This window comes from Aegilops tauschii, chromosome 2 (assembly GCF_002575655.3).
Source record: "Aegilops tauschii subsp. strangulata cultivar AL8/78 chromosome 2, Aet v6.0, whole genome shotgun sequence".
Lineage (NCBI taxonomy): Eukaryota > Viridiplantae > Streptophyta > Magnoliopsida > Poales > Poaceae > Aegilops > Aegilops tauschii.
Genome location: NC_053036.3, coordinates 30,802,967 through 30,825,388, shown reverse-complemented (window position 1 = coordinate 30,825,388; position 22,422 = coordinate 30,802,967). Strand labels below are relative to the sequence as shown.

At 46.7% G+C, this 22,422-nt stretch overlaps 1 protein-coding gene across 1 annotated transcript; it reads right to left on the bottom strand.

Moving 5' to 3' along the window:
• Positions 1 to 7,809: 7,809 nt before the first annotated feature.
• LOC141020567 (uncharacterized) lies at positions 7,810 to 8,623 on the bottom strand. The gene has a single exon (XM_045232508.2). The coding sequence runs from the start codon at positions 8,563 to 8,565 to the stop codon at positions 8,026 to 8,028; it is 540 nt and encodes a 179-aa protein (XP_045088443.1). The 5' UTR covers positions 8,566 to 8,623; the 3' UTR covers positions 7,810 to 8,025.
• Positions 8,624 to 22,422: the final 13,799 nt, after the last annotated feature.

Genomic DNA, 22,422 nt, shown 5'->3' with positions numbered 1-22,422 from the left:
GGGCTCGAATACAAGTGCTCGATCATAGACGAGTCAACGGAAGCAACAATATCTGAGTACAGACATAAGTTAAACAAGTTTGCCTTAAGAAGGCTAGCACAAAAGTAGCAACGATCGAAAAGGCAAGGCCTCCTGCCTGGGACCTCCTAACTACTCCTCGAAGCCGAACTCCACGTAGAATCATCCTCGGGATCTCTAGCTCCTGGACTCCAGCATCTGGTTGCGACAAACAGGTATAGAAAGGGGAAAAGAGGGAGAAAAGCAACCGTGAGTACTCATCCAAAGTACTCGTAAGCAAGGAACTACACTACATATGCATGGGTATATGTGTAAAGGGGCAAATCAGTGGGCTGAACTGCAGAATGCCAGAATAAGAGGGGGATAGCTAATCCTGTCGAAGACTACGCTTCTGGCCATCTCCATCTTGCAGCATGTAGAAGAGAGTAGATTGAAGTCCTCCAAGTAGCATCGCATAGCATAATCCTACCCGGCGATCCCCTCCTCGTCGCCCTGTTAGAGAGCGATCACCGGGTTATATCTGGCACTTGGAAGGTTGTGTTTTATTAAGTATCCGGTTCTAGTTGTCATAAGGTCAAGGTACAACTCCGGGTCGTCCTTTTACCGAGGGACACGGCTATTCGAATAGATAAACTTCCCTGCAGGGGTGCACCACATAACCCAACACGCTCGATCCCATTTGGCCGGACACACTTTTCTGAGTCATGCCCGGCCGCGAAAGATCAACACGTCGCAGCCCCACCTAGGCTCAACAGAGAGGTCAACACGCCGGTCTAAATCCTATGCGCGCAGGGGTCTGGGCCCATCGCCCATTGCACACCTGCACGTTGCGTACGCGGCCGGAAGCAGACCTAGCCTAGCAGGCGTTCCAATCCAATCCGGCGCGCGCCGCTCCGTCGCTGACGTCAGGAAGAGCTTCGGCTGATACCACGACGTCGAGTGCCCATAACTGTTCCCGCGTAGTTGGTTAGTGCGTATAGACCAAATGGCCAGACTCAGATCAAATACCAAGATCTCGTTAAGCGTGTTAAGTATCCGCGAACGCCGACCAGGGCCAGGCCCACCTCTCTCCTAGGTGGTCTCAACCTGCCCTATCGCTCCGCCACAAAGTATCAGTCGGGGGCCGTCAGGAACCCAGGCCCACCTCTACCGGGATGGAGCCACCTGTCCTTTCAGCCCCCTCATCAGAATCACTTGCGGGTACTCAACGAGCCGACCCGACTTTAGTCACCACATGTGTCATGTATATAAAGTATATAGTATATACCCGTGATCACCTCCCGAAGTGATCACGGCCCAGTAGTATAGCATGGCAGACGGACAAGAGTGTAGGGCCACTGATGGAACACTAGCATCCTATACTAAGCATGTAGGATTGCAGGTAAAGGTAAAAACAGTAGAAGCAAGGACAGGCTATGCATCAGGATAGGATTAACGGAAAACAGTAACATGCTACACTACTCTAATGCAAGCAGTATAGAAAAGAATAGGCGATATCTGGTGATCAAGGGGGGGGGCTTGCTTGGAAGCTCTGTTGTACAGGGAGAAGGTTCGTCGGTGACGTAGTCGTACTCGGTGGCATCAGCGCCGGTCTCGGGGTCTACTGGAGAAGAAGAGGGGGGAAGAAACAGTAAATACGGAGCAAACAAAGCATCACAAAACATAACGAGGCAATATGCGGTGCTAGGTATGCCCTAACGCGGTAGTAAGTGATACCGGCGAAGGGGGGAAACATCCGGGAAAGTATTTCCGGTGTTTCGCGTTTTCGGACACATGAACCGGAGGGGGAAAGTTGCGTGTTTGCCATGCTAGGGATGTGTGGCGGACGAACGGGCTGCGTATCCGGATTCGTCTCGTCGTTCTGAGCAACTTTCATGTAGAAAACATTTTCATCTGAGCTACGGTTTATTTTATATGATTTTCTAATGCTTTAAATCATTTTTAGAATTTATCTAATTAATTTAATCCAACATTATCCAGAATAGTGTTTGCTGACATCATCATGACGGCAGCACGACGTCAGCAGTCAACAGAGGTGTTAACTGGTCAAACTGACGTGTGGGCCCAGTGGGACCCACCTGTCATACTCTGTTAGGTTGATTAGGGTTTAGGTTAAACAAAATACTGTTTAATTAAACTAACAGGTCAATTAGATTAATTAAGTAGGATTAATTAACTTAATTAATTTAGTTAATTAATTAATTAAATTTATTTTTATTATTAGTTTTATTTATATTATTTTTCTAATTCCTTTTTCTTTTTTTCTTTTTTTACACGTTCGGGGGGGTGGGGCCCCACATGTCATAGGGCCAGGGGCACTGGCCCAGTGGTTAGTGGCCCTGGCCACAGTGGGCACGGGCGCACGGGCGAGTGGGTGCTGGGGCGCTGGGGGGGGGGGGGGGCGCACCGGGAGCGTAGAGGCGGGGCGGCGCGGGCGCGCGACCGAGCCCGCAAGGGCAGCAGCGGCGAGCGGGGGGAGGCGGACAGGGGCAGCGGCAGCGGGCGCGCACCCGGTGACGAACGACGGCGGCCCGAGGCAACAGCAACAGCCACGCAGCAGGGGTAGGAGGAGGAGGAGGCCAGGGGCAGAGCACAGCGAGGGGAAGGAGGGCACGGCAGGCGCGGGGCGCGTGCGCGTGCGGCAAGCGGCGGGGCGGTGAGGGCACGAGCGCCGCGGGGTTGGCCGGGTGCGGCTGTCCGCGGGCGACGTTTGGTGGCGGAGACGAGCGCGGAGGAGAGGGCGCGGCCACGGCAGAGAGAGAGGAGGGAGGGGGAGCTCACAGACGAGGAGTAGGGCACGGGCAGTGGGGCGTGGGGAGGAGGTCAAGGACGTGGCGGCGAAGAGGAGGCAGTCCGGTGGGGGGGAGGAAGCAGGCCAGCGAGGGAGAGGACGGGGCGGACAACGGCGAGCTCCGCGCGGCGGTGGCGTCAGGGCCGAGCCCGAGTTCCAGATCGGGGGCAGAGGGGATGGGGTGGTGCGGACGGGCGTCGGGGGCGACCAAGGACGGGGGCGACGGGGGGCCGCCGGGCGTCGTCGTCGGGGAGGCGCGGTCCCAATCCAGATCGGGATCGTGGGAGGAGGAGTGGCGAGGGAGAGGCGTGAATCGGGGAGGAGAGGAGTGGACCGAGAGGGGGAGTGGGTACGTGGGGGGGTTAGGGTTAGCGCGTGGGGGGCGGCAGGCTGGGCCGTGGCTTGGTTGGCCCGAGGGGGTACAGTGGCAGCTGGGCTGGCCAGTTGGCCGAGGCCCAAGGGCAGTGGGGGGTTTTTCTTTTGTTTTGTTTTTTTTTCTTGTTTGACTTTATTTCTTTGTTTAGTCTTTTCCTTTTTTTTCTGTTTTATTTTTGTTCCTTTTTATTTCAGTTTTATAAAAATTAACACTAGCACCTAAATTTGTATTTATAAATATACTACTGCCACATTAACTTTGGCACCTAAATAAAATAGTTTTGTAATTATTTATTATTTAAAAGTATTTATTAAATAACAGTTTTGCCGCTGTTTTAGTTACTATGGTGCATTTAAATATTTTAGAGGAGTGTGGTTTCTACACCAATATTTAGTATGGATTATTTGGCTCACCCCGAACATTTTAGTTTTAATATTTGAAAACTTTTATTGTTTGCTTGATTTTGAATTTGAATTTGAATCAGTTTCGAACTTACGTGAGATTAGCAACAGTAATCGAGGTGACGTGGCATCATTAGTAGAAATTTACTGTAGCTTAATTATCCGGGCGTCACACGTTAGTCCTTAATTAAGGACATGTGCACAAAGACTTTTCAGCTGTCACCGGCAAGGTCAGGCCGGCGCCGATATGGGAGCGGTGACACCGACAATCCGGCGGCTCGTTCTGGTGGCCGTAGTGGTCGTTCGGTTGTTAAGGGTCCTCGATGTAATTTTTATCATATATCTGGTGCTTTGTAATTCTACTTTTGGTGAACCTTTATAATAGATATGGATCCTTTTTGCCAAAGAAAAACTTTACCCCTATAAATACATGTACCTGACTTAGAAGGTTCTCTCATGCCCTAGGTTTTTTTAGCATCACCCTCATGCCCAAGTGGTATTGATCGTTTGGTGGTCTTCAACAATTCAAGCCAAATATGCACCCTTATGTACTTGAGCTGGACTGGACCATGGCCCAGTTCCCCTCCTGCTTAGGCTGAAAGAAGTCCAAGTAGAACGGGCAGTATATATGAATGTATGATCCCTGGTAGCTGCAATTTTGTTTTTGACATGAATGCCATGAGTTGTCCATGACAGATCCATTTGCACACTTGCCTGCATCGCACTTGAGTTTCAATCCACAGATCTGAATATGAACTGAAAGTAATGATTGTTTTAGACAACTGCACAATGGCAAAACATTTTTCCATTAAAGAAACCATCACACAATTCTAATTAAAAAATGAAAAAGAAAAACATAAAGCAAGCCTAAATCATTAGACAGAACATGAAGTAAAAGCAGGCAGCACACAGCAGAACGAGATCAAGCTAGAAGAAGCCAACATCTGCAGTAATTTCATTGACATAAATTACAATCTTAAAAAAGCAATCCAAGCACACTAATCCATGCAAGTGTTCCTCACAACTGTTATTCTGAACTCACAAATCTGCAGTGCAGATACTAAAACGCGGCAGCGAATGGCAGTAGACCAAAGCAACGACCTCGATCACTCACTGATCATGAACCCCGTGATGAGATTTCAGTGGTGCACCGGACGGTGGCAGATCAGAGTCAGTGGTCCGTGGTATCCGCCACCGCCGCATCTCCGCTCTACAAATATGTTATATACAAACAGGACAACAAGTATAATATGGAGGACGGCGATTCGATGCGCGGGCATGTGGCCGGTATCGTGTGCGTTTGATCCGGTGTGGGGATTTGGAAAAATGCTGACGTGGGACAGGTTTTAGCAGTTGGAAAATCGCGTATACATGAGGAGGTCGTAAGAACAGTGATGTATGGCGGGACCAAACCGTAGGTGGCAGGCGAGATTAATGGGGTGGGCGCACGGAGGCGTCGAGTCCGAAGTTATAGGGCGTGGCTCAGGAATGTGAGGAAAATCATTGGCCTGGGGACGGAATGTGCACCTGATGGGGCTGGGGGTTGTCGAACTTAATCAAATCGTGGTTTTCCCGTGTGTCCCGTGCACACCACTAAAGCTACATAAGTTGTTCTTCAAAAAAAATTATATAAGTTGTTCGTTTCGGTTCTTCTTACACGAGCTGGGTTTATTTTTTGCAAAAAGATCAGATTTATTATAAAGATTCCCCACAAAGCTGCCTGATAGTGTGACGTTGCCGATGTCATTTGCTGCTAGCAATGGGGGTGATTATGGGGGTGTTGCTGAAACACCTGCCCACCCGAAGTGCGGAAGGTTCGATCGTGTGTGCGCGTGTGGAAGGACCATTCAAAGATGCTCCGTTAAATTCAGATGAGATGATTCCAGTAATACACTACCATGTTGTTCCATCGGCGTCCTCCTTGGATGCACCAAACGATCGATCGACGTCCTCCTCCGGGGAGGATCGCTGGGAGCAAATAAAATAATAAGTTGGAACTGTCGGGGTCTCTTGGGAACCCCGAAAATTCTTTTGCTTCTGGACATCCAGAGGTGACATAATCCAGATGCGTTTTTTCTGTCTGAAACGCATTTGGATGAGGATAGGGCAGAGAACTTGAGAAGGAAAACGAGGATGGATTACAAAATCATTGCGCCAAGCCTTGATGGAAGGAAAGGTGGTTTGCTTTTAGTCTGGAAGAAGGAGGTGAGAATCTACTCCCGGACTACCACTTTTCGTGTCATCAATGTGATGGTGGAGGAATCAAATGGAAGAGAATGAAGGCTTTAGGGATTGTATGGGGAGCCGAGTTGGGATAACAAGGATCATACGTACCAGCTAATACGTTACTTGCATGCTCAATCTAATCTCCTGTGGGTGGTCATTGGTGAATTTAATGAGATTCTATTCTCGTCAGAAAAGGAGGGAGGTGCGCCACGGCAGCAAGCGCCAAGATGTGCTCCGAAAGGCACATAATCTTCATCTCCTACAGACATCTGCAACATCTGCTGATTTTAATTCCCTCATGTGCAGTTTGGTAAATCCTACTCATCTTTGCTATCTAAAGCTCGGAGTGGTTAAGGTGCACGAGGGTTTGCCTCAAGTTTGGAGCAAGTTTTGCCATCTTCAAGTATTAGATTCTTTGTCTGGACGCTGCTGCAGAACAGACTTTGGACTGCGGATCGACTGCTTGTGAGAGGCTGGAATCATCAGGATACTTGCTCCACTTTTGGCAGGTGCTCGAGTCTGCTCACCACCCGATCTTGGGTTGCCCCTTCGCCAAGCAGGTCTAGACTGCATACCAAAATACGAGACCACTGGCAAGCCAGGCAGCGCTGCGCTCAACCTCTGTTGGGACCTAGTGGGAGACGATCCTGCCTCTCAGGAAAAAAGGAGAGGGCACTGATGATTGCATCTTCTCAGCTTACGTGGCATGCATGGAACCTCTGGAATGAGCGAAATCGAAGAGTTTTCAAAAATCAGCAAATGAACCCTCTGTGTGTTCGAAGATTAACGATGAGATCAGCCTCTTTGATGAGGCATGGGAGCAATAGGTTTTTTTGAACTGTACAGCGAGGCAGGCCTTGCTTGTACTGGGTCTTTTATTCTTTTTTTGGCTTTTACTAGTAGCTTCACTACTACCGTAAAGTTTCCCCCCCTCCTTAAATGAAAAGGCAGAGCACCTGCCGTTCCGGTCAAAAAAAATGTCAACTGTGTTGGTCAGTGGATCTAGCTAGAGCCTTACTGCAGAACACATGGCAGCATAGGTATATTTGTCATAACCGAGGTTAGCATCTGTAGCTGTGTGCTGTTTTACTGCCTCGGAAGGTGGTGCTTCGCTGCCTTTTAGGCGCAATTCCACCATAGATCATATCATGTCCAGAATTTACATGCTGAATTTCTGTTATTAGTTTCTTGGAAAGTATAAAAAGCTGATCTTGTGACAGTTTCCTGGGCTGGTACGCTTTCACGTGGGAACCTCATCCTCATGCAATCCGTTTTGCTTGCCATATTCACTGAAAGCACCGAAAACAACTGATATGTTTCATTCTAGTATGTTATTTACTGAATCTTGTGAACTCAAACTGGAAATTAATCTTTTCTCTCCTTGATTTGATACGGAACTCTGTGGAGATTGTGGTAATCTCTAAGATATGTAATGTGCAGTCTGCAGTCCATTACAGAATGGCATGAAGAAACTTTTGCGAAGCTCCCTCGATATCATACGCCATGCAGAAATTCTCTGTAGCTACAGTGATGCACTTGGTAGGCCTAAACTCATATGTTGGGGTTTCTTGAACTGATATGTCATACCTTGATCCGTCAGAGTTCAGGATGCATTCAGCAGCAGACACCTAATCTCTCCTTAAATTTGAATGTGCGACCCTGCTGGTTGCTCACTACGTGGTTCTTGTTCATTGTGCACTATGCTATCTTCTCATCTTATATGGAGTTCATTACTGGGGGTGCTTTTTGGATAATGTTGCTCCAGGTATGATGTCGTTTGTTTGTCATGTTCATGACTTGTAGTAATGACTTTGTGTTCCCCCGTTGTAATCTTAATCGTTTGTTTGTCATGTTCATGACTTGCTGGCCGCGTTTGGAAGCCCTGTAAGTACCATATTATAGCTCTGATCTCTTTGGTTTATCTATAAGATTCAACCCTAAACTCTAAACCGGCTAAGTTTCAACCCTGAACCATCAAAACCGGATATATTACTTGATTTATTACGATAACTTCTTGTTTCCCGTAGAAAAATCACACTGATATTACAAACACTGGTAAGAAGGATACACCGTGACACACGCAGATCCGTCTGTCCTTCTTATAATCGTGTTATTCTGAACTCTGCTGAGTTCTGCAGACACTGAAATCGTAAATAGCACACGGTGACAGAACGAAATCATGGGGATTTCAATGGAGTCGGATGGAGTTCTGTTTACGGCAGGGCCTTGGTCTCCGGCTTGTGCGGGTTGTGCTTCTTCTTGTGGTGGCCGCCGCCGCGGGGCTTCTTCCCGATGTTGTGCGTGGTCGAGGGGCAGAAGGCCGACGCGCACTCCGGGGACGCCACCGACGGCGTGGCGGTGGTCTTGGCGCCGGCGACGACGCCGAAGGTGGTGGTGCCCTCGGACAGCGGCACGATCTTGGACGGCTCCTGGCCGGGGCACGGCGCGTTGGAGGCGGCGCTGTGGAGCTGCGCGACGCAGTCGGCGCCGTGGAGGTCGGTGGCCAGGGGCACGCTGAAGGCGCCGGTGCGGTCGAGGCCGCCCACCGCCTTGCTCTCGTACTCGCCGTGGACGTTCCTGCACTTGATCGCCACCCGGAGACGCTTGAAGGCTTCCTCGGCCTTCATGTCCTTCCTGGTGCAGCCGGCGCACTTGGCCAGGCCGACCACCACGGACGCCGCCTCGGCGTTGGCGACGGTGGCCGCCAGCAGCACGGCGCAGACGCCGAGGAAGAATGCTCTCGGAGCTGCCATGTTTGAGTCTCCTCTATGAACTGAGCTGCCTGCTGGCGTGAAGTAGCAGCTCGATGGATGGATGCAACTGGCGACGCATGACTTATATAGGCCTCCGCTCCGCATTGGTCGGCACGGCACAGCTCGATGGATGATCTGGTTGAATGCTCCATTGGTGGTGGTGGTCGGCCGTCGATCGGCGCAGTGAAGCGAGACAAGGAGAGACCGGCTCATTTGGCGCGCCGAATTTGCAGATGGCGAATTAAAACTCCGTCGGCTGATCACGCCATGCACTGCATGCATGCATGCGTCGACCGTCGATTTGATCCACGTCATTGGCCAGTTACTCGGTTGGTGGTCGACTCGTGCGGTGGTCGATCGCGTCCCTCAGCTGGCATTATGCTTGCACCCTCAGGTCGGTCAGCAAGTTCACAACATGTCCATCGCTTGCTCCTTGGATATATACCACGTCGATCGAGATGGTTGCCTCCACTCACTCTGTTATGCTCTGCTGCCTCATCACTCTGTTCCAGGTATGGCATGAGTTCAGGAAACCCGGCATATCGAGGGAACGACGACATATCGTGGCGTACGTTATCTCTGGTCTCTGCACATAAACAGGATCCATGGTAGAATTGTGCCTAAAAATGTAGCAAGGTACCTCATTCCGAGGCAGTAAAGCAGCATGGACCGGTGAGGACAAATATACTTTTGCTACATATATGTCCTGCAGTATATCAATCTGATCAAGGCTCTTGATCCGCTGATCAACATAGGTGACAATTGACACCAATGTCTGAAGGGTCACGGATTTACCTCTGTGTTTACAAGTGTCATAGTTTGCCCTTACAAGGAAAACCGGAACATAGTTGTGTGTGTGCGAGAAAAATTTCAATCTATTTATCAACTGTCAAAGTATTACAAAGATCATCAAAAATAAAAAATACATCCAGGTCCGTTGACCACCTAGCGACGACTACAAACACTGGAGCGAGCCGAAGGTGTATATTCGATAGACGATGTTCACTCTCTTCAGGGTGATAAGGCATCATTGTATGAAGGTTGTTATCACTCCAGAAAATAATTCGCAGCACGAACAATTCCATATTTATAAATATATATATGTTTTAGATGTCTACTCATACCCCAATGAACGATGAATAGAGCTCTGCCTGTCTCATAAAGACCAATATATACAACAGATTAGCACCTTAGTAGTGATAGAATAAAACGCTGGCTTGCAATCCCAAGATGGACTGTTTAAAATGCACATGGACTTGTACATAGCGGGGAAACCTTCACCGGCCACTGGTAGAAAAAAGCCCTTTAGTCCCGGTTCGCAACAGCCTTTAGTCCTGGCTGTGCAACCGGGACTAAATATGCGTGACTAAAGACCCCCCTCCCCCTTAGTCGCGCCTCTTACGGACCGCGACTAAAGGCTTTAGTCCCGGTTCTTGTGGCTGACCGGGACTAAAGGCCCGTCCACGTGGGCGCCCGTGGTCCGTCGGGGCGGAGGACCTTTAGTCCCGGTTCTTGTGGCCAACCGGGACTAAAGGCCTCCTCCGCAGGTTTAGGGTTTTAGCCCCCCTAAACCTGGTTTCTTTTTAGTTTGGAGTGTTTTATTTCTTTTATATTATATTTTGTGTTTTATTTTAATTTTGATAAAGTTTCAGTACACATATTCTACGCTACTATATACATGCATATGAAATTTCAAACAAGAAGAATTCAAGAGGAATATATAATATATATTCAATCTCGGGTGACCATATACAACTTCGAACAAGTTTCCATACACAATTAGGATGGATGACCATATACAACTTCGTACAAGTTTCAATCTCGGGTATGCATATAAATTTCTTCGTCCTCGGTATAGTGTTATCCTTTAGGATTGATGACTTCCCTCATGAAAAATCCTGCTAATTCTTCTTGAATTGGTCGGAAGCGAGCTTCTGGACTAAGCCTCCTCCGCAAGTTATCCGTCGCGTTCCGCACGCTATCCGATGCCTTCCGCTCAGAGGTGTGTCTCCGGATGTTCTCACAAACATAGTATCCACATAGATTGGTCCCCGGTGGCTGCTTATCCACATTAACTAACCTTCTGAAATCTAGCTCATGTTTGAATTCACCGACAATTTCTTCTGAGAACCGTCTCCAAACCCTACAGGGCAAAGAAAATTAAATGAACAAGGGAGTTATTAGTTACTTGATATTAGGAAATGAACGAAAGAGACCAATCGATATAGAGCTCAAATGATTGAAAATAATTACTTTTGCAGCATTTTTCTCATGTCGGCCCAACGCTTTGGATCCGAATCCATAGAGTCCATGATTAGAACTCTGAAGGTGTGAAGTTCAATATTTAGCAGAATCCAGTGGAACCTGTGGACACGTTGCATGCACAGTCATGCATAACTCATCGATTAGACATACCATGCAAAGAGTAAACAAAAGAGAATGGGCACAAGAGAGAAACACTCACCCAAAATGGTAAGGAAATAGAATATGACTTTTGAGTTGATGCTTTCTAAGAAACTTGTACAAGTCTTTCTCCACGTCTTCGGGGTGATGTTGTAACACATGTCCATTAACGATATGTGGGTCAATGAACCCAACATCATGGATGTTTCTTATTTTGCATTCCCAAATCTTCAATCTGCATAATAGCGTACGCAACAATATAGTTAGGACAATATATATATATATATAGTGCAGGCAATGAAGAACGAGATGAGGTAGAAATAAATCACTTACAGAACGTAGCAACTCAGCATAGATTTGTCGAGGTCGCACAGATTGAACAGCTGGAACAATTCACTCATATGAACTTCTACAGAGTACCGTTTGGTGTGATGCTCATCTGTAACATCCGCATAAATATATTCTTTGTCGGCCCATGTTATGAATTGCTTGTACCAACGTAGCAGATTTCGCATTTGTGGTGGTAGACTCTTTTCCCGCGCAGGCTCGACGAGAGGCCCATTCCGCACATATTGTAATGCTATCTCACATACTGGCGCATCCTCAAGGCCTAAGAAGGCACGAAGAGTCAAACCCATCTCGGACGCTTGTTTCATGGCACTCGCTATAGTCAATCCAAGTGCTGCCGCAGCTGCTATGATCTCGGGGTCCTCTTCCGGACCGGCTTTCACTATGAGCAGGGGGATCGATTGTTTCTTCTGCATCCCGAGCTGGTCAACTTGTTTCCCGCTTTTTTTACTTTCTTCTTTCTCCTCCTTCAATATTTTTGCTTGCCTACGAAGTTCATGTCCATAGTCGTCAGGCATATTCAGCTCGGCTTGGGACGGTGTCGTCAAAAAATCCTTAGCCCACTTCTTTTGCTTCTCAGTGAATACTTGCTTGGGCTCAGGCTCTTTTTTCGCCTTCATATCCGCCTTCCATTTCTCATAATCAGCAGACGCGGCCAATTTGGTTTCAGCTTCACTAAGTTCCCCAGGCCTTGGGAGGAGAGGCTTCAGTGATGGCTCTGGTACCCTTGTGGTCTTAGGTACATAAGGGTCCGGGTTAATAGTCCAGGAGCGGGTTTCCTTGCTGTCCGCCTGCTTCTGCTTCTTCGCCGGAGGTGGATTGGGGGGCGTCGTACCCGCCGGAGGAGGATTGGGGGGCGTCGTACCCGCCGGAGGTTGTGGATCGGGGGACGGCGTCGAATGGCGTGAAGGAGGTGTAGGTGAACCACCACGACCACCACCACCGCCACCACCGCCACCACCACCACCACCACCATCGGAGGGGGGTGGACTTGCTAGCCTTGGCGCCTCGCCTGGAAACACTATGTACTTCTTTTTCCATAGAATGAACTGGCGCTTGACATCTCCAAGTCTTCTCTCCCCTTCGGGTGTAGGTTTGTCAATCTCCAGGTCCTCAAACCCTTGGACTATGTCTTCCACCGTGACACGAGCATAGCCATATGCAATGGGGTTGTTGTGGTGGAGTGCTCCAGGTGTACAGGGTAAAGCACTGCCGCTAGCTACCTTCGTGGAAACGTTCCCCACGGGATAATGCAGATCACATTCTTTCATCTCCTTTACATCATCCACGGGGTAGTGAGGCTCCGGTGCACGAATCTCGATCATCGGTGCACTAGCACCAGGCGGGGCATCCGTGGAAGCCACGCTGCTTCTCCGCTGCTGGCTTCCGCGATCCGCTTCATGATCTTCATGCGGCCCTGCAGCCGATTTTTCATTCACTAGTTCATGCACGGTCTTCTTCAACTCATGGAGTTCCGATGCAAACTTCGTCATAAGATCTGCATCCCGGTCCGTCTTTCTCTTACGGCTTCTGTAACAGTACGGGTCATTGTCTTGGGAAAACCCTACTTTCCACGGAACTTTGCCTTTGCCTCGTACACGTCCTCCGTGTTCATCATTCCCGAGGGCTGTTGTCAGTGCGTCTTTCTCTCTGTTAAACTTGATCAAGCCCTCTTGAGCTTGGGTCATTGCGTCAATAAGGGCTTGGGTGGGAGCAAACTGTCTCTGCCGGTGAACACACACCCCTGTCTCCGGGTCTAGTGATCCCCCATGCCCGTACCACCAGCTTTTGGCCCTTGGGTCCCATCCCTCTGTACCTAGAGGGATTCCTCGCACCCTCAGGTCCTCCTCCATCTTCTGCACCTAGGCTCCGAAAGGCGGTATCCTCCTGGCCCCATAATATGATGGAACTTTTTCTTACTCGCATTATCCTTATTTTTTTCGATATTTCCTTGAAATGCTCCGATTGCTTTTGCCTCACAAATTCTGGCCAATCATCTTTCAGTTTCTCATGTTGTCCATTGAAATCCGGAGTCTTGCCCTTGTTGACATAGTCACGGGTTAAATTTTTCTTGAAGTTCCGGAATGCTTCGCCCATCTTCTGAAGAGCGAACTCTTTAACTAGCCTCCTCCTCTGACGTCCACCCGGAACCTCGTTACCGAATTCATCGACTTTGTTGTATTCCAGAGGTAGAATGAAATGTTCCATAAGCTTTCTCCCGCAATCCTTTTTCGTTCTCTTGTCGACAAAACTGAAACCAAGACGTGCCTTCTTTGGCTCCTTCCATTCCTGGACGGTGATCGGGACGTTGTCTCTAACAACGACTCCGCATTGGTTGATAAACTTTGAGGTGTGCTGTAGGGGCTTGCCGGTTTCACTGACAAACTCAATGGCATATGTTTCTCCTGTTTTCATCGCCTTGGATTTGCCACGCTTTGTCGTACTCGATCCGGAGGGCTAAAAAAAGAAAGAGAGTCGCGCGCGTTAATACATATGTATTCACATTTCAGTAAGTTTGTATCACCAGAGGCTCAATGTATATATATACCTCGCCGGAGGTGGTTGCTACTTGCAATTCGAGATCGTCGGTTGTTGACGGTTGACCTCCGTCGACAATGTCCGTTCCTTCACCTTCTTGATCATCGACAATCTTTGTTCCACCGTCAAGGTTCAGAAAAGAAGAGACTACATCCTCTTGTTGCTCATATTCTGAGCCCGGCACATAAGGAATCTCGTTGTTGATGATGCCCATTAAATAACGTTCAGCCTCCGGATCCCTAAGCGGCTCGGTTCTATCGTCCGCCATATGTCACTCCTGCATGTAGTAAAAATTCTTTAAGTATAAAGGAATTAAAAAATAAGATTAAGGGGACATAGAGGAGGAGGAATTAAAAAATAAGATTCTTTAAGTAAAAATTCTTTTTTTCTTCTTCTTCTTCCTTTCTTCTTCCTCTTTCTTCTTTCTTTCTTTCTTCTTCTTCCTTTTTCTTTTTTCTTTCTTTCTTCTTCTTCCTTTCTTCTTCCTTTCTTCTTCTTTTTTTCTTCTTCCTTTTTCTTTCTTCTTTCTTTTGGTTTTCATTTGGTTTTCATTTTTTTCTTCTTCCTTTTTCTTTCTTGTTTTTTCTTCTTCCTTTTTCTTTCTTCTTGCTTTCTTCTTTCTTTTTTTCTTCTTCCTTTTTTTCTTCTTCCTTTTTCTTCTTTCTTTCTTCTTTCTTTTTTTCTTCTTCCTTTTTTTTTCTTCTTTCTTTTTTTCTTCTTCCTTTGTTTTTCTTCTTCCTTTGTTTTTCTTCTTCCTTTTTTTCTTCCTCCTTTGTTTTTCTTCTTTCTTTTTTTCTTCTTTCTTTTTTTCTTCTTCCTTTGTTTTTCTTCTTCCTTTGTTTTTCTTCTTCCTTTGTTTTTCTTCTTTCTTTTTTTCTTCTTCCTTTTTTCTTCTTCCTCCTTTTTTTTCTTCTTTCTTTTTTTCTTCTTCCTTTGTTTTTCTTCTGTTTTTTCCTTCCTTTTTTCCTTTTTCCTTTTTTCTTCTGTTTTTTTCTTCTGTTTGTTTTTCTTGTGTTTTCTTTTGTTTTCTTTTTTCTTTCTTTTTCCTTTTTCTTTTTTCTTGTGTTTTCCTTTTTTTGTTTTTTTCTTCTGTTTGTTTTTTTGTTTTCTTTTGTTTTTTCTTCTTCCTTTGTTTTTCTTCTGTTTTTTGTTTTCTTTTGTTTTTTTCTTCTGTTTGTTTTTCTTGTGTTTTCCTTTTTTTCTTCTTTCTTTTTTTCTTCTTCCTTTGTTTTTCTTCTGTTGTTTTCTTCCTTTTTCTTTTGTTTTCTTTTTTTTCTTCCTTTTCCCTTTTTTCTTCCTTATTCTTGTTTTTCTTCTGTTTTTCTTTTGTTTTCTTCTTCCTTTTTCCTTTTTCTTTCTTCTTCTTCTTCTTCCTTTTTCTTCTTCCTTCTTCTTCTTCTGCCGGCGCGCGGAGGACGGCAGGCAGGGTCAGCGGGCGGCGGGCGGCGGGCAAGGGCAGGGCACGGGCGGAGGCGGCGCTCACTGGGGACGGGGGCGGCGGCGCGCAGGGCTTCGGCGTCGGCGTCGGCGTCGGGGCAGGGCTTCGGCATCGATCGGCGTCGGGGCAGGGCTTCGGCGTCGAGAGAGGAAGAATGGGAAGTGGCGGAAACTGCTAAGTGCAGTATTTATAGACGCACCTTTAGTCCCGGTTGGGGAGGCGGACCGCGACTAAAGGTACCCTTTAGTGGCGGCTGGCCACACCAACCGCGACTAAAGGGTACCCTTTAGTCGCGGTCCGCCTCCCCAACCGGGACTAAAGGGTTTTGGCGCCGCTTTCGTTCCCGCGCAGAAAGACCCTTTAGTCGCGGTTGGGGACAACAATCGCGACTAAAGGGTACCCTTTAGTCGCGGTCCTCCTGCCCAACCGGGACTAAAGGGTCTGTGCTGGAACTGGCGCGGTGCGGTGGGATGTTTAGTCCCACCTCGCTAGCCGAGAGGCTTCGACAGTGGTTTATAAGCGCGGCTGCGCTCACCACTTCGAGCTCCTCTCAAATGCAGGCTTACGGGCCTATTCTGTCACTATGTGCTTGTGGGCCTACTGGGCCTTCTGCGGGCCTGAATCCTGGCTCATTGATGGGTTTCTAGTCGTATTCAGGCCATGGTGGACCAGTAGGTGGCATATTTTTTATTTTTTGCCTGTTTTTTGTTTTCTTTTTTGCTTTATTTATTTTGTTTTGTTTCTACTTACAACAAAAAACTTATTTATTTTATTTTATTTTGTTTCTAATTACTTATTTATTTTACTTTATGATAATTATTTTTGCTATTAAAGTTTCTAACAAAAAAAGTTCTTTATGAAAATTCTTTTAGCTTTCAATGATTTTGAACAGAAAATACTTCGATAATTTTAGTTGAATCAATTTTATTTATGTTATTAAAATTTATTAAAGTTTATATTATTTTGTTTCTAATTCATTTTAAAATCTTAAAAATACAATTATATATCAAAAAAATCAGAAAATAAAACTAATTCATTTTAAATTCTTAAAAATACAAATAATATATCAAAAAAATCAGAAAAATAAAACTAATTCATTTTAAAATCTTAAAAATACAATTATATATCAAAAAAATCAGAAAAATAAAACTAATTCATTTTAAAATCCCTTGAAGGTTTGACAAAAGGTTTGATACATCATTCAGTTCATCGACCAAATACAAAGTTTGGTACAATAAATTATTACACATCAATTCTTCCCTTGTGTCCCTGCTTGCTTACGATTGTGCCGTATCCATGGAGCATCCTCATCATTTAACTTAATGCTTGGGTCAGTGTTCACTTTGAAGGGCGGAATTTCACCAAACATATTATAATCTTCTGACATGTCTGTCTTGTCCTCCACTCCCACGATGTTTCTTTTCCCTGAAAGAACAATGTGCCGCTTTGGATCATCGCATGATGTACTGATCGTTTTCTTATCTTTCCGTTTCCTCGGTTTGCTACTCATGTCCTTCAAGTAAAAAACCCGAGCGACATCTTTGGCAAGGACGAATGGTTCGTCAAGGTAACCAAGATTGTTGAAATCCACCATTGTCATTCCGTATTGCTCGTCCACCTTTACCCCACCTCCTGTTAGCTTGAACCATTTGCACCGGAACAAAGGGACCTTAAAGGAGGGTCCATAGTCAAGTTCCCATATCTCCTCTATGTAACCATAATATGTGACGTTTTGCCCATTCTCGGTTGCTGCATCAAAGCGGACACCACTGTTTTGGTTGGTGCTCTTTTTATCTTGGGCGATGGTGTAAAATGTATTCCCATTTATCTCGTACCCTTGGAAAGTCGTTATAGTCGAAGATGGTTTCTTGGCCAACATGTACAACTGATCTCCAACATCATTGTCATTCATTAAATGTTTTCGCAACCAACTGCCAAAAGTCTCCATGTGGGCCTTTCTAATCCAGGATTCAGGTTTCCCCGGGTTGTCCGAGCGTAAAATATTCTTGTGTTGCTCGAAGTACGGAGCCACCAAGCTGGAATTTTGCAGAACTGTGTGGTGTGCTTCAGTCATAGAATGACCGTCCATACATATCGTGGATTCCCTTCCGATCTTGCCTTTTCCACTTAGTCTCCCCTCGTGCCGCGATTGAGGAATACCAATCGGCTTAAGGTCAGGAACATAGTCAATACAGAACTCAATTACCTCCTCATTTCCATAGCCCTTGACGATGCTTCCTTCTGGCCTAGCACGGTTACGAACATATTTCTTTAATACTCCCATGAACCTCTCAAAGGGGAACATATTGTGTAGAAATACAGGACCGAGAATGAAAATATCTTCGACTAGGTGGAGCAGGAGGTGCGTCATAATATCGAAGAAGGATGGTGGGAACACCAACTCGAAACTGACAAGGCATTGGACCACATCGTTCTGTAACCGTGGTAGATCTTCTGGATTGATTACCTTCTGAGAGATTGCATTGAGGAATGCACATAGCTTCACAATGGCTACTCGAACATTTTCCGGTAGGAGCCCCCTCAAAGCAATCGGAAGCAATTGCGTCATAATCACGTGGCAGTCGTGAGACTTCAGGTTTTGGAACTTTTTCTCCGCCATGTTTATTATTCCCTTTATATTCGACGAGAAGCCAGACGGGACCTTCATACTGCTCAGGCATTAAAAAAAATGACCTTCTCTTCTTTGGTAAGAGCGTAGCTGGCACGACCTTGAAACCATTCCGGATGCCGGTCATCTGGGTCTTTCAAAAGTTGCTGGTCCTGCCGTGCTTCCTTTGTATCATTTGTCTTCCCATACACGCCCAAGAAGCTTAGCAGGTTCACGCAAATATTCTTCGTAACATGCATCACGTCGATTGCAGAGCGGACATCTAGGACTTTCCAATATTCTAGCTCCCAAAATATAGATTTCTTCTTCCACATGGGTGCGTGCCCGTCAACTCCCCGCGGAACTGATTGTCCGCCAGGACCCTTTCCAAAGATGACTTTCAAATCCTTGACCATATCAAATATCTCAGCACCAGTACGTTCCGCAGGCTTCGGCCAGTGATCTGCCTTGCCGTTGAAATGCTTGCCTTTCTTTCTTACGTTATGATTTAGGGGAAGAAATCGACGATGACCCAGGTACACGTTCTTCTTACAATTAACCAAACGTACACTTTCAGTCTCATGTAAGCAGTGTGTGCATGCATTGTATCCCTTATTTGTCTGTCCCGAAAGGTTACTGAGAGCAGGCCAATCGTTGATGGTTACAAAAAGCAACGCTCGTAGGTCAAATTCCTCTCCTTTGTGCTCATCCCAGACACGTACACCAGGTCTGGCCCACAACTGTAAAAGTTCTTCAACTAATGGCCTTAGGTACACATCGATGTCGTTGCCGGGTTGCTTAGGGCCTTGGATGAGAATTGGCATCATAATGAACTTCCGCTTCATGCACAACCAAGGAGGAAGGTTGTAGATGCATAGAGTCACGGGCCAGGTGCTATGGCTGGAGCTCTGCTCGCCAAAAGGATTCATGCCATCAGTACTTAGACCAAATCTTATGTTCCTTGCGTCAGCTGGAAAATCTTTGAACACTCTGTCGATCTTTCTCCATTGCGTTCCATCAGCGGGGTGTCTCAACTCCCCGTCGGACTTACGGTCCTCTTTGTGCCATCGCAACGACTTGGCATGCTTTTTGTTCATGAACAGACATTTCAACCGTGGTATTATAGGAGCATACCACATCACCTTGGCGGGAACCCTCTTCCTGGGTTTCTCGCCCTCAACATCGTCACCTGGGTCATCGCCTCTGATCTTATAATGCAATGCAGTGCATACAGGGCATTCATTCAAATTCTCGTATTCACCGCGGTAGAGGATGCAGTCGTTAATGCATGCATGTATCTTCAGAACCTCTAAACCTAGAGGGCAGACAACCTTCTTTGCTTCGTACGTACTGGCGGGCAACTCGTTATTCTTCGGAAACATATTCTTCAACATTTTCAGTAAATTTTCAAATGATGAGTCACCTACACCTTCCCGTGCCTTCCATTTTAGCAAATCCAGTGTGCAGCCCAGCTTTTTCAGACTATTATCGCATCCTGGATACAACGACTTTTTGTGATCCTCTAACATGCGATCCAAATTCTCCCTCTCCTTGTCAGTTTCGCAGCGTCTCCGTGCATCAGCAATGGTCCGACCAAGATCATCAGCGGGCTCATCATGTGCCTCTTCTTCACCTTCACCTAACCCTTCCCCACCTTCAGCATCATCCTCCATGAAAGTATCACCGAAATGATCATGATAGTTGTCATCGATATCATCCCCTTCTTCATCTTCTTCCATTCTAACCCCTCTTTCTCCATGCTTGGTCCAACAATTATAGCTTGGCATGAAACCGTGCCGAAGCAGGTGCATGTGAACGTCTCTTGAGGAGGAGTAACCCTTCTGATTCTTACAGACAGCACATGGACAGATAATAAAACCTTGCTGCTTGTTCGCATTTGCCACTACGAGGAAATCTTTCAAACCCGTAGTGAACTCGCCGGAGAGTCGGGGACCGTACATCCATTGCCGATTCATCTGCATTATTATTATATAAAGTATATAATTAACCATCATGCATTTGTTAAACTAACTAGCTAGAAATAATACAAATTAAACAATGAACTACACACATGCATATTTTATCAATGACACATGAAAGGTTCAAGTTGCTAACCGCGATCGCGGAGGAAAAATAAATGAGAAAGCTCAAGTGTGGCTCGGACACTTCATATCATGTTTGTTTCAGGCTCTCGGGCATTTCATCGAACACTTTGTGTGCATAGGAGGAACCAAAAGCAAACCCACCACCCCCTTTTGAAAATTGTGAAGTGAGCTGAGTCCTATATATAGGGATGGGCCTTTAGTCCCGGTTGGCCTGGCCAACCGCAACTAAAGGCCTTCGGGGACCTTTAGTCCCGGTTGGCCAGGCCAACCGGGACTAAAGCCCCTCCCGTCCGCCAGCTGTCGACCGAGCGCGCTGGGCCCAGATAGTTGGTCGCGGGTCTCCTCCCGAACCGCGACTAAAGACCCCTTTTGTCGCGGTTCGATTGTTTTGGGGACTAATTGGGGCGTATGGAAGCCTCTTTTTCTACCAGTGAACTAATCATTTCTATAAGAATTTATAGCTTTGTCCTCATGTTTCTATAAGTGATGGATGGTCCAGTATCATTTCTTTAACCCATTGTCATGTCACCTGTGTAAGCATACATGATACACCTAGCATTTGTTCACCTTGTGAAGTTCATCAAATACTATCAAAATGATGCAATCAAAGAACTCAGGTATAACATACTCCCTCTGTAAATAAATATAAGAGTGTTTAGATCACTACTCTAGTAATCTAAACGCTCTTACATTTCTTTACGGAGGGAGTAGGTTTTTTTAGTTATGGGCAAAGTATTAAAACTTCATACTGAACATTTTGGTTGCAAATAATGGTATATCCCTATGTGCAAAGCAGCTGTGAATGCACTGAGACAGATAGCTTTAGTCTTCGAAACAACATTGATTTTTTTTCAAATCTACCACAACTGTTATGGCTGGAAAAAGGAAACTTGAACATTTGAAATCCACAACCGTTGCTACTTGCTATGCCTGGTAGCCTGGTACAAAGGGAACTTGTGTGGGCAATGTCATTTGACTTTTCAAAGTGATCTAGTGAGATGACAATTCAGGAGAAGTATGCATACCTGCTGCTGAACTGGTTCACCTCACACAACTCCCAAAGACATTTCAACAAACACCTTCACACCATCAATCTTTGTATATAGCAGCTACAAAGCACCGATATGTGCAGGTCCGCCGTGTCTGCATACAGAATGCAGGCGATAATCGCATCCTTGGAGTACCCTGTTTTCTGAGTTAAAACTTTTGAATAGATAGATGGATGCACAGAAAGATTTGAAAATGCAAATGATTTCAAACAGAGATAATGTGTTCTATCACATCCAGTTAACAAGTGTGAACAACTATCAGTAAATGAGAGCAAATAGGTTTACTGTGTAGGTCTGTCCAAATAACTAGACAGTAGCTACCTCACAAAATCTCCTCGGTTAATCAACGACATGCACCTGAACACCAACAGATAAGCAAATTGACCCAGGCACACAACTTGTCCAGGCCACCGCCTCAAAAGTGGGTCTGGTCGCCTGATTTAGTGACCATCCGAGGACCATTTCACGAAGCAGGGGACGTAAGGCAGACACGGGAGATAACGGCGACTTTCAAGACTGCTGATATGCTGCACTTTCCGGGTATCCATGTCGTACGACATGAGCGACCATGACCTCTCCTCCCCACCGATAAAGAAAACCAGATTACATTCCGGATGGATTGCAACCGACTGGTAGATCTCGGTGGGTATGCGACGAGGCGTTCCTAGCAGACCCGGAAAGTCCGCGGTGTGCTTCAAGGTCCACTGACCACTGGCATATTCCTCGAGAACCCAAACAGATAGTTGCCAATCATTGTCATAGTCTATGCATACAAGGTGTAAGCGCCCCTGAGACAGCCCTATGGCAGCAGGTTTATTGTCCTCCGGCATTGGGATTTCCCCCCATGTCTGTCGCTTGGTGTCCAGCGTGACGATCAAAGAAGAGTAGTAGGCACTCAAATGCAAAGTGCCATTGAAGAAGACATACCCTAAATCGTCACCGGCAAAACCAAGGTGACCACACTCGCTCAGCAGGGATGCCCAGCGTCCAGTTTCTGACGAGTAAACCTCGACTCCGCCGCTCTCCGATGGTTTCACAAACACCGCAAAGTAGGATGGAACTATTGCAGGATCGAAACAGAGACAGATGTTGCTATCCCGTTGGTCGCCGTGTGAGGCGGGCACGGGCAGCACCGCCCAGATCTCCTCAGTCGCAGGGTTGCACACAATGTACTCCGCCGGAGACGGCGGCCTCTCCCGGTGGGCGGAGCAGAGTAGGATGCCGTTGCAGCAGTGGATGAGCGTGACGCTTCTATAGCCGCGCTGGCGCAGAAAGGGCAGGCATGGGTCGATGAGGGGCCGGCCTCTCCCGGACAGATTGCGAAAGACGAGGAGATGGCCGTCGCGGCTGTGGCAAACGGAGCCGCGG